This window comes from Impatiens glandulifera, chromosome 7 (assembly GCF_907164915.1).
Source record: "Impatiens glandulifera chromosome 7, dImpGla2.1, whole genome shotgun sequence".
NCBI classification, from domain to species: Eukaryota; Viridiplantae; Streptophyta; class Magnoliopsida; order Ericales; family Balsaminaceae; genus Impatiens; species Impatiens glandulifera.
The window spans coordinates 3,819,943-3,832,822 of record NC_061868.1 but is presented as its reverse complement, the minus strand read 5'-3'; the positions used below and the strand labels follow the sequence as shown (position 1 = coordinate 3,832,822).

The window sequence follows — 12,880 nt, the reverse complement described above, 5'->3', positions numbered from 1 at the left end:
CCAGACTCTCTCTCTCTCTATCTCACTTATATAGAAAGAGTTGGAGAGAAACAGTAAAGATTCTTACTCGAAATCCCAAATTTCTCAATCCCCATCACTGAAAAGATCGATAGATAGAAGGAGATCAAGAGAAGAAAATCCAATCTTAAGCGCAGACCATCTATATCCTGTTGTTTTTCGACTTCGAATGGTTAAATCTGAATCCAACATTTCACCTTACCATTTTTCATCTATACCCACATAATGATCTCTGTGATTGCTGATTTCCCGGGTTGATTTTACTTCGGCAGAGATGAACGGTGTTAACCCAGATGGTGTTGCTACTCATGCGGGTCCCCAAACGCCGCTCGAGTGGAAATTCTCACAAGTCTTCGGCGAACGGTCAGCAGGGGAAGAGGTTCAAGAAGGTATTGTAAATTGTAATCACAGTTGATTATGACTTATTTGGATCCACAATTATTTCCATGTCTATTCTTCTAATAGGGTTCGGTTTTGTGTGTTTTCTGTTCTTTAATCAGATCGATTATTGTAAATTTAATAGGTTACTTTTGGGATTTTATTGGCTTCCAATGTTAGTATTATACCAATGATATGACCAACTATACCTGTAAAGATAGAATTTTTTACAGAGTCATTCCTTTGGGGCATATTCAGTCAGGGATTGATTGCTTTAAGCTGCTTTACAACATTAGATAGATAAAGTTCTCCATTATTCTCAACTTTAGTTCATATTTGAATGCATATTCCGGTTCCTCTCATTCTCAATGATTGGTGTAGCAAGATCTGAGAAAATGTAAGCAACAAGCCTGAAGTAGTAATGGGTGTTTATGTTCATTTCTGAGTATCTTGAACAAGATTTTATATGCACGCACTTGCTAACTTCTTGTTTGGACTGTATTATAACATTCTTTATTTTGTGTTTGTCACTGAATACTATTTGCTCCTTTTGCAGTTGATATCATTTCAGCTATAGAGTTTGATAAGACTGGTAACCATCTTGCTACGGGTGATCGTGGGGGTAGAGTTGTATTGTTTGAAAGAAGTGATAACAAGGATGTATGTCACTTACTTAAAAAGTTTTATTAGATCTGTATACTAAAAATTTTAACTTTTGCAATCTGCATTGATCAATTAATGGAATAGACAGTTGAGAGTACAAAATGCTATATTTTTCCCTTCCACACATACCTGTTAAACATTGAGCCTATTCGTAAACTATATTTTGTCACAATCATGATCTCATTTAAAATGCGACAAAGTTCAAATTGGAAGTGATTTTTGTTGCTTCATTTAGTATGTAAATTATTTTCTAGATAATTGTGATTTTTGACAAAACATTAGAAATGTAGATTTTTTTGGATAATGATCAAGGTGAAAAAAATTGATAACAAAACAGCTCACTTTTTCTTTCTTTTCTCATTTTTCATAATGTTTTTATTTTCTTTTATATGTTGCATTGCAGAATGGTGGTAGCAGAAAGGATTTGGAAAAGAAAGACAATTCAGTTAGTAGGCATCCAGAGTTCCGCTACAAAACAGAATTTCAGAGTCATGAACCAGAGGTCCTTTACGAAACTTCATCCATTTCATATATTTTCAATTACTCTAACCCGATCATCATATTTTAATATTTCTGTTTCCAGTTTGATTATCTCAAGAGTTTGGAGATTGAAGAGAAAATCAACAAAATCAGATGGTGCCAGACAGCTAATGGCTCCCAATTTATGCTATCTACTAATGATAAAACCATAAAATTTTGGAAGGTGAGGTTCATTCTAAATTGATATTTTATTAATCTACTTTTTTATTTGGCTTAATTTTCAATAAAGTAATGATTTATGCCAAATATTGCATTTTGCTTTACCAGTCGACTTGTTATGCAGATATTTGGAGGGAAATGAATTTTGTGGTTACTGCATAAAACTAATTATATTGGTCATGGAGTGTTAAGTCAAGGAATTATCATTTTGTATATCCTATCTTTGGATAAAAACTGAGGGGTCAGTAAATAAGCCAAGATTTGGTTTAGTAACTAGATTTATAAGAAGAGAGTTTTTAAGATTCAATTTTACCTACATTGAAAATGAAAAAGGTCATTGAAACAAGCCAATGAGTTAGTCCCAAGGTGTATCTGAAATTAAGTTTTCTGAGTGAAGATCTGGAAAGTCCTGTTGCAAATACAACAATCCTTTAATAGTACAAAGTGTGTGTTTGGAGCACCTTGGGAAATGGATACATTGGAGCTGATGTCATTGCTCCTGTCTAGTGAACTTTTGAGTTATGCTAATGGTGGACTTTTTGTTTGTGATTTGATTAGGCACTTCAGAATATTCCTTATGGGTAGTGCAAGATGTGTCAGATAAGATAGTTAATTTAATTACTTTCAGGTCTTGAATTCTTTTATTATTTTTACTCATTTGATGATTTCTATGTTGAATTGTACATAGGATGAAAAATGAAATAACCATTGTTGCATTTGTTGGGTATTTTGAAATTGGGAAGAAAATTTCTCCAATATCAAAATATAGGCTTCCCTTTTTTTTATAAGATGTTAATCATGAAAAAAATTACAGTATCTTTCAAACAGTTTTTGACATCTCACTTTTATTCTATCAGACATGCTAGAGTAAGTAGATCTCTATGTTTATACATTGATAATCCAAGACTTGTATCTTGGGAACCTCTCATAGTTTAAGTTGTATCCTATTTTTCATTCTTGGCAGGTTCAAGAAAAGAAGGTCAAGAAAATCTCTGAGATGAATATAGATCCTTCAAAAACTGCTGGAAATGGTATTGTTGGTGGTTCAAGCAACTCTTCTGCCCCTAAATCATCCCTTGCAAATGGTGGTTACCCTGACAGATGTTGCAGTAGTCTGGCCAGTGACTTCACATTCCCACCAGGCGGAATTCCATCTCTACGATTACCAGTGGTAGTTGTAATCAACCAATAATATATACTTTCTTGTATTTTTTCCCTCTCTTTTGTGGCGAGACTTAGGTTTTCTGTCTTTAGTCTACATCTACAAAGGTTATTTTCAATCTACATAAATTCCAGATACTGTCAAATAAATATATCCTGATCAAGAAATCTGTAATTGTCAATTGGATTTTCTGGCCTCGCAAAGGTATGATGCTGAATTAATGATCAATAAACATTTTTTGAGACGAGGATTTGTTTAAACACATTTATGAAATGATATAGGGGAAACATGATTGTGATGGATGACCTGATAAATTAGAATTATTACGAGTAGAATAATATTTATATTATGCTTCTTTAGATCAGGATTAGACTAGTATTTAGATAGAACATTGGGTTCCAATTAGATTATGCAATAAAGAATTATTTCTCCAAATTCTCATGTTCCTTGTTTTATCTAGGGTTATTTGAATAACCAAGTGGTTATTTCCTAATAACCTTGTTTGATCTAGGTTATTATAAATCAGGTTATTTGGGTACAAAGACATTAGGGGTATAACTATATAATGAATAAATATGTATATATATATTTTAAATAGAGTATTTTGGTATTTTTGTTGATGAGTTGAATTTTGCAGGTAACAAGTCATGACATCAGCCTTGCAGCAAGATGCAGAAGGGTATACGCTCATGCACATGATTATCACATCAACTCTATTTCAAGTAATAGGTGGGTAGATAGTTCCTGCACGTATTTTTTAAAGCTACTGCAATACAATTTCTACTGTAGTTCTTTCTGGTTTGCCAATAGAAAATTTTGAGTTCATTTTTTTCTTTTGTTCCTGGCTTCTCTTATTGCAAAATCCATACTGCATGACTTGGAAGTTTCTGGTCAATGACTGGAATTATATGATATTTTGCTCTTCTTTTACTTGGTACTTCTTATTTGTTGTCTTTGCATCTTTTCCATTTTCTTGATATCGTCCAACTGCTAAATTGGTTATATAATTAGTTGTAGCTTGTAAGGCCATAGGAGGATGGTCTTCAAGTAGATAGTATTAGATGAGTACTGTATGTATAATGTCTTATCTCGTTAGCTTCGAATGTTATATCAATCTTGCATTTGAATTTAATTTTCAATTCTGAGAAGAAATAAAAACATCTTTTTCTGACATTTAGGATAAGATGAAACATCCTACATTATGCACCTGGTGATGAACTCAGACACAGACATGAGCCAACTGTATTATATGTCTATTTGGAAACACTTTATGTTTCTGAGTCGGATCCATACAAGAAATCACCAATAAATTTCTGAATCTTTGTATGTCTTAAGTTCTGTTTCCAAACGTAATCTTTCCAAATGGGCCAACTGTCTCGTGCTATTGATGCAATAACTGCAATTTGAATGTTTGTGCTATATGCATAGATCAGAAAAGATCCTCAATCTATATAGATCAAGAAGATAGAGAACTTTATGATAATGGAGGTACTTGGTTATTCGTCTTCTGTTGTTCTCTCGTGACACAAAAGAGATTTCATTGGGAGAAAGTGTGAGTAAATCCTATTGACAAAATTACTTGTCACAACCCCCTATAATTAGACAAATTACACATACATGAAATACTAAAATCCACTCCCAAGCACTTAAATTAAGTCACCTTTACTAAGAAATCTTATAGCTCTTTTACCATGTTAGAACACAATTCTAATTTCGTTGGGAGAATTGGAGTAACATCATATGATCAAATGATGACACATAATAAACTTATAAGTGGGAAAGTCTCCCCATACACAATAACACTGTTACTCATTCATTTATTATATTATATCCACTGAATGGAATAAGTTTTTAAAGAATTATATAGTTCCTGCAGTATCAGCTGACCCTCTCTTTCTTTGATTTTCCAGTGACGGTGAAACATTTATATCTGCTGATGACCTACGGATAAACCTTTGGAACTTGGAAATTAGCAATCAAAGCTTTAATATTGTTGATGTGAAGCCTACAAATATGGAGGACCTAACTGGTAAAATTGTTCTTTTGATTATTTCTCCCTCTATTCATTCACCATAATTAGATGTCTAATGTGAATTCTATGTATTTCTGATTTGCCTCAATCTTTATATTGTTTAGAAATGTATATCCAACTAGGGATTCCTTAATAGCATGATAAACCATTTGTCATGATAATCTTTTGTGATGTTTTTATCTAAATTGCAAGGGATGCTGTCTGTTACTGATCTGGTTATAGTTATATTCGGTGGTTCCACATTTTGATATTTCGTATGGAGTGACTACTATGAGCTATTTATTATCATATTTTTTTTATCCGGATCATGATTGGAAAAAATCTATATTTGTTATGTTTGCCAAAAATCACAATATTCTAGAACATAATCTAATCATGATCCAAAAAATAATAGTTATACTAAATGAATTAAAGATTCACAATATAATTTGAATCACGAGTTAGAAATTTATCTTTATATCAAATGAAGCAAAATAATCACAGTATAAATAATCTGGATTATGTCTAGAAAACAATGTTATACCAAATGAAAATAAAAATTACTCTCAATTTTAACTTTGACATGATTATTGTGACAAAATACCAGTTTCTAAATAGACTGTATTGATTCATTCTAATTTTCTTTGGTGGTTAAGATTCGAATCCACTTTTTTAATTTATTCAAGCATCCAATACTCATATCAATTCACTCTATGTTCTCCAGAGGTTATAACATCGGCAGAGTTTCATCCTACTCAATGTAATACATTGGCGTATAGTAGTTCAAAAGGATCGATTCGCCTTATTGATTTGCGTCAATCAGCTCTATGTGATACCCACACTAAATTGTAAGTTTTTTCATTTGTGGTAACTGTACTTTATTCTGGAGTAATTTAATAACCATTGATACTTATCTGAAATGACATCAATATCATCTGGGATATAACAATTTTATGTGTTTTTTGAGAATCGATCATGAACAATTTGCTTACAGGTTTGAGGAACATGAGGCACCTGGTTCACGGTCTTTCTTCACTGAAATAATAGCATCGATTTCAGATATAAAATTTGGAAAGGATGGAAGGTACATTCTGAGTCGTGACTATATGACACTTAAGGTTTGTTGCTTGACTCTCTTCCATGCAAATTATTCAAATTGTTTTCTAATGCTTGTTCATACAATTATTCTTGTTCATGTAATCGTCTTTAAGGCATTTGACCTGATTATTCCTGATAGCTTCCATTAACCTTAAATTGCAATTTTAGTTTCTCTTGATGCTCTCTTCACTTCTATTGATTCAACTTATGATGCAAGGTGAATGTTCGGGTCAACATTATTATATTATAGAACTCGCTTTCAAGATGACATTATAAAAGGATGACACACAAAACGTGAAATTGTCCAAATTTTTCTCACAAGAAAAAGAAAAACGTTGAGCCCATTTAATTAACTATTTATCTTTTTCATTTTGATTAAACCCAGATACAACTATATTTGGTAAGAACCCAAAATCGTTTTATATCACACCCTACCTACCCTATGATCTAGTTTGTGATCCAGCCTAAAATTCAACTTTACACTTTTTTACCAACCAAAAATTTTATGTTTCATAAATGGGATCATAATTACCCACAAATTTATTTTTCAAATGGACTGTGATCCTTTCAATCACCCTTCTTATACCAAATGAAAAAATGTCACTTTCAACGTTGGCGATCTTTTCAGATAGTGATTGTGCCAAAAATTGTAACTAAACACCGTTGTTCCACTTCACCTGTATTGGGAGGATCAAATATCAGTTACAGGATGCATCTAGTATTTCTTATCAGTGGAAAAAAGAATTTGTTTATATTTATTCATTGAAATCAGGCCCTTGCTTTGCTTTGCTTTGCTTCAGTTGTGGGACATTAATATGGATTCGGGGCCAGTGACAACATTTCAGGTTCATGAACATCTTAGACCCAAGGTGAATATAGCTTTTTAATTTTTTTTATTATAGAAAAGACTGAAATATTTCTTCTACCTTTTGACGTTAAAGAGAGCTTTATCATAATTGTCTCACTTTCATGATGCAGCTATGTGATCTGTATGAAAACGATTCCATCTTTGATAAATTTGAGTGTTGCTTGAGTGGAGATGGTCTCCGAGTGGCAACTGGTTCATATAGGTGTGCCTACTTCCTTTCTTCTTGAAATTTCTCTTCTTTCTCTTTTAAAATCATATATCATCTGAAGAAGTCCAAATGATTTGAACTTTCTTATAGCAATCTTTTCCGAGTGTTTGGGTCTTCTTCCGGAAGCACAGAAGCAACTGCACTGGAAGCTAGCAAAAATCCCATGAGGTATATCTTACAAGTTTTGTTTGATAACACAATTTATCACTTAATTTGAATAATTACTTGTTTATTTGACGATTTTTTTTTTGGAAAACGGTTAAAACCATTTCATTAAAATCTCAAAAGTGGGAGGGTCAAGAATCAAAGCTAGACAAACCTTAGCTATGATTAAAGGATGACAATCAAACGACCCTAAAGAAAATGATTAGTAGCAATTAAACATACCAACAGAGATTACAAACAAATATTATAAACCGTATCAAATCCTAATTATCCCAATCAGGATTTTTATTTTCATACCAACCTGTCTAAAGTCACTTGATCTAGATTCAGCTCAAATTAAGTTAAAAATTTTGGTAATCTAATAATAGTGTCCAATTGACAATTTTAAGCTTGAAAATTAATCAAACTACGTAATTATAAAGGTAAAATAGTCTTTAAATACTTTTTGATATTATTTTTCAAAGACTTAATTCTTTCTGTTCATTATTCAACATTCAACACTTAATTTTCAGTTTTATTAAAGACAACATTAAACAATTTACGATATGTTTTCCTCTGCAGGAGACAAACTCCAACTCCAACTAGGCCATCCCGATCGATTAGTAGTTTGACACGAGTTGTCAGACGAGGTCATTCCTCTTTTTTTCACTCAGATATGGTTTTTTCTTCCTCATTTTAGTGTTGAAAGCCAATTAACTGTTTTTTTAAAATACAACTGTAAACAGGAGCAGATAACCAAGGAGTGGATACAAATGGGAATGCTTTTGATTTCACTACGAAATTGCTCCACTTAGCCTGGCACCCGAAAGAAAACTTAATTGCATGTGCCGCAGCTAACAGCCTATACATGTATTACGCATGAAGAAACAAACACACTCACCTTTTTTTTCACCAAACCGTAAAACAAGCCTCCAACAATTTCTCTAAAGGAAAAAGAAACGAAGGATTTTCTCTAACGGATGCAACTGATGACGAGAGGCTAACCAACATCAATTTGCCGGCGCAGAATTTTCAATGAGCTGCCAATCAATGTGTTCCCTAGCCTCTCTAATAAGCAGGTTGCGTTGCGATCCACTTTTTATTTTTAATTTAATTTTAGTGATTTTCTTTATATGATATTATTATTGTTATTGTTATATTCTTAAAAAAGAAACTTGCAAAATGCTTATGGAGGTTTTGGGAGAAATGGTTAGGTTTGGTTTGGTTTGGTTTGTAGCTGTTTATTTGACTCTTTTCTTATGGGTTTTGTGCTAATGTTGCTACCAGCACAAAGATTGTTTGGAGAGAATGTACTTTTTTTCTTAGTTTTGTTATTATTATAGTTTCCCTTCTTTTGCCATTACCCAAACATGATTCTTTGTAAACCATATTGAATTATGCATTTAGAACTTATTTTCTTTCTTTTTTTGTTGCATATTGATGGCTTTATTTCGAATGTCATTTCTAGCCCGAAAGAGCCATATATGTGCCTTTCGGGTTGACAAACTTTGGGTTAATTCACGGGTAACCCTATTTCAGATTGTAATTTTCAAAAGACTTAACTTAAAGTATTGGATTTAATTCTAATAAAAATGAGTTAATCCATACTTTTATTGATTTTTCTTTAAAATTTTATTTATGATGTTATCTTGTTTTTAGTTTTTGTTTTAATTATTTTTTTTTTGTTATAAGATTGTCAAATTTTTATGAACTACAAAATACTTAAAAGCTAATCTTTTATAATGTATAGAGTAATTGATGTCTCATTTTTTTGGTTCAAGCTTAAATTGAAGTAAATATATCATTAAAAAAATCAAATATAATTTTTCCTATTTACTTACAAAAGAATAAAAAGGAGTAAATAGAACCATTAAGGATATATTTCTCAAATATTTATATCAATTTTTGTTTCATTTGATATAAGTCCTAATATAATGAAATAATATTTGGTAATAATTATAAGTACTCTTGAAAATTGTCAATGTAAAAGTAATTGTGTTAATTTAGTATGAAAATGGTAATTGAAGTTTATTAAGAAAAAATAAGTAAAAAGTGAATGAATGAAGGTGAAAAGTAAGTATATAATAGAGTAATTTTTGTTAAATTTGTAAATCATGTTGTGCAACAAAATTTAAGGGAAAATTTTACCAAATTGATTTTTTTTTTTTCCACTGAGACAAAAACTAGATACTATAAAAAAGTTCAAATAATTTATATTATGACTCAAATTTTTTCTTATGGATAACATAATTTTTGTAAACATAACACATGTAAATTTATAAATTATAATTCACAATAGAAGGTGATAACAAAGTAATAAAACATTATAAAAAACGAGTTTATAAACGGCGGGTATATAAATTGCAATATTATTACATTTATTATCATTATGTTGATAAAATATAAGAGATTGATTTAACTAGAATAAACTCACACAGCCTCCGGTTTGTGAAAATTTCTATGGCACCCACAACCTGAGCAAATGAGTTCATAACCGTGATTTCCTGGAAAGAACTCTATGCACCCATCACTCATATACGTACTATTTGTGAAGTGTTTGTTCAATATATGATTCTTGGAACATCTTGTATAATGGTGAAATGTAGTGTGATCAAGATCTATAGTTTCTGGCTTCTTCCTCTCATGAAAGCTCTTGTGACACCCACAACAACCACAATACACACTTTCGGTTGTATCAGAGATTGCTGCGATAAACTGATGACACCCGTCCCACTGAGATTCTATGCGTTCGTCGTTGCCATGATAACCCTCAACTAAATGATTTTTACAGCATTTTCCACGATCCACCATGGTGACGTTTTTGTAAAGAAAATAAATAGTTTCTTGTGTGTGAGATTATATAACTAAAAACCTTAACTTTGTTATAAATAGAAAGGGGCTTTAATAGACCTGTACTTGAACAATAAAATAAATAAATTGATGAATAGTCTACTCTAAACATTAATTAAAGAAATAATAAATTAATTAAGTCACTAACTATTTAACTAAATAAACGTGCAAGTAGATAATTCTTTAATTAGAAGACTTTTATTTTCTAACTAATTAAAACCCAAATCCATACAATAATAGTAGTTGGATACAAATATATATATATATATATATATATATATATATATATATATATATATATATATATATTATTCATATTCATAAAAAAGATAAAAATAAATGAAAAAAATAAGATAAAAAATATTATATATAATTAATATATTAAAGTTTTATATTATTATGAATAAATAAATATAATTATAAAAAAATACCTTCAAACATTTATCATATAACTTTGTCAATTTTAGATATTTAATTTTACATCTTACTTCAATAATTCAATTGTTTTTAAATGACTTCGTTTCTATGATCCTTTCTTTTTGTTGATCATGACATATATATTTGTATAAGTTTTGCTCAATTCATCTATTATAAAAGTCATGATCTAGTTTATCTTTTATTTTATTTGAAAATATTTTTTGCAATAGTTTCAACTATCCACGTATTTTAGAATATAGATAAATTATGTGACCTTGAAGAGATATATGAGGAGGTGTATGAATTATAATAGATGTTTTTTTTTTTTTTTTATTATAAGTAGCATGTAGTTCGTGCATTACACGAGTACGAATAATGATATAAAACTGAGAAAAAAATTAGAATGAAAATGTGATAGCACTTTTAATTTACTCTCACATATATATATCTAAATTAACCATAGTCTCGACCCGATAATTCAGACACTTTGAAAATTAAGCATCATTATATATAGATAAATTAGTTAGTTGAAAAGTTCTTATATTGTTAAAACGTTTGCGTTCATCAAATTTGGTGTTAAATTTAAAAATATAAAGTCTTATTAGCTTGGTTGGTTAAAGGGTTATATTTATTTTGTTAAGTTTGCAAGTTCAAAACATACATATAACATTTTTAATTTTATTTTTAACCGTTTTAAGTTTATGATCGGTTCAACCAACAATCCGACTCAAGTATCTATTTACTCTCACATATATATTCAAATTAAGCACAACTATCGACTCGGCAATCCGAACACTATGAAAATTAAGCATCATTATATATATATATATATATTTTTGTAAGGTAATTAGAAATTTCTAATTTCCATTGCACAGATGCTTGTTGTGACCATATTTAACTTCAGAATACCCTATGAAGGTGTGATATAGATATACTTCTCAAAATTACCATGGAGAAAAACATTATTTACATCAAATTGTTATAAAAGTTAATGCAAGAAATAAAACATATTGTTACCATTTTTACGATCGAATATAAACTATCATAGAAATCAATTTCATCTTTCTTGTTGTATCCCTTAGACACCAATCTAACTTTGTACTTTGATACATTTTCATTTGGTTCCAACTTCGTTTTAAAATCTCACTTACAACTAATAATTTTATTTCCCTTTGGAAGAAAAATTAGAACCCATGTTTTATTGTCTTGAAGTGCATTTAACTATTAAGTCATGACTTGTTGTCAATGAATAATTTTTTAATCCTCTATAAATGTTTGAGGTTCTTTGACAGTGGATATATTATATAGAAATTTTAAGTAGTTATCATTATTAGTCTTTACAAACAATTAGCATACTGAAACACCATTAGTGAAGCATTAATTTGAATGAACTAAAGTTATGGAGACCATATATAAATAGGTTTTAGTAGTTTGATAGGTTTTAGTAGTTTGATAGAAAAACATGAGGTGCTGTGGTGTAGTGGTTATCACGTCTGCTTTACACGCAGTAGGTCCCCAGTTCGAGCCTGGGCAGCATCAAATATTTTTAACCCACGATAAAAATGTGATAGCACTCTTAATTTATTTTCACATATATATCCAAATTAACCCCGATTTTGCTCTATTCAAAGTATATATTGATGCTTTGGAAACCACTCACTCTATAGATTTATTATATATTCAAATAACTTATATAAAAGATCATTCTTTTTCGGTTTCATATCTTCTCCTAGTGGAATCACTAATGGCACACTTAACTACAACAATGTTACGTGGGTGTGTAGGGACGAATCTATGTAGGGACCGGGTAGGCTGAAGCCCAACTCGAGAATTTTTTTTTTTTTACGGTAGAAATATGACATTACCCTTAATTTCTAAAAAAAAATTAATATAATTCATTTTTTTTATTTAATTATTAAAAAAATGATAAAACTTTATTTTTATATACTTGTTTTTTTCAAAATTTTCTCGTTATTATTTTAAGCCCACCCTAAATTTTTTTCAAGCCCACCCAGTTCAAAATCATGGGTCCGTCCCTGTGGGTGTGGGCCTCATTCGAGCATCGTTGTCATCATTAACCTCGTTTTGTGTAGTATCATGGATTGTTATGATAAACTGATTGCGAACGTTCCATTGGGATGTTATGTGATACGTGTCGCGATAATATATAATATTCCTTGACGAAATGCTTCTTGCAACATTTTCCAAGATCGGGGGCGAGTGTGGCGTTCATGTCGATAGCAGATGAAATGAAAACAACAGATTAAAGAATAATTATAGGAGCATCTTTGAAGAGAGTATGAGCTGGATGAATTATTGGTTGAATTTTATAAGAGATGATTGTAGTTGGATATATACAATATA

The 12,880-nt window shown here is 30.6% G+C and overlaps 1 protein-coding gene and 1 non-coding gene across 6 annotated transcripts; both read left to right on the top strand.

Moving 5' to 3' along the window:
• LOC124945108 (serine/threonine protein phosphatase 2A 55 kDa regulatory subunit B beta isoform-like) lies at nt 1-8,684 on the top strand. 5 transcript variants are annotated; one of them, XM_047485482.1, is made up of 15 exons: nt 4-190; nt 291-407; nt 953-1,056; nt 1,463-1,561; nt 1,643-1,762; nt 2,723-2,935; nt 3,558-3,649; nt 4,831-4,949; nt 5,656-5,779; nt 5,926-6,049; nt 6,830-6,898; nt 7,008-7,099; nt 7,196-7,273; nt 7,832-7,899; nt 7,996-8,684. In XM_047485482.1, the coding sequence occupies exons 2-15, from the start codon at nt 293-295 to the stop codon at nt 8,130-8,132; spliced, it is 1,554 nt and encodes a 517-aa protein (XP_047341438.1). In that variant the 5' UTR covers nt 4-190; nt 291-292; the 3' UTR covers nt 8,133-8,684. The 5 variants fall into 5 exon arrangements, with proteins under 5 accessions (XP_047341441.1, XP_047341438.1, XP_047341439.1 ...); XM_047485485.1 differs by having other exon boundaries at nt 1-407; nt 8,002-8,684; XM_047485483.1 differs by having other exon boundaries at nt 4-407; nt 2,723-2,932.
• Nucleotides 8,685-11,982: 3,298 nt separating this feature from the next.
• Nucleotides 11,983-12,055, top strand: TRNAV-UAC. The gene has a single exon. It is a non-coding gene; the product is annotated as a tRNA-Val (tRNA).
• The last annotated feature ends 825 nt before the right edge of the window (nt 12,056-12,880 follow it).

Bases quoted from the DNA above. Each gene is read 5' to 3' on its own strand.
- LOC124945108 (XM_047485482.1), top strand. From the start codon at position 293: ATGAACGGTGTTAACCCAGATGGTGTTGCTACTCATGCGGGTCCCCAA. The intron at 2,936-3,557 runs GTAATCAACCAA...TGAATTTTGCAG, and splicing joins TACGATTACCAGTGGTAGTT to GTAACAAGTCATGACATCAG. The intron at 7,100-7,195 runs GTGTGCCTACTT...ACTTTCTTATAG, and splicing joins GTGGCAACTGGTTCATATAG to CAATCTTTTCCGAGTGTTTG.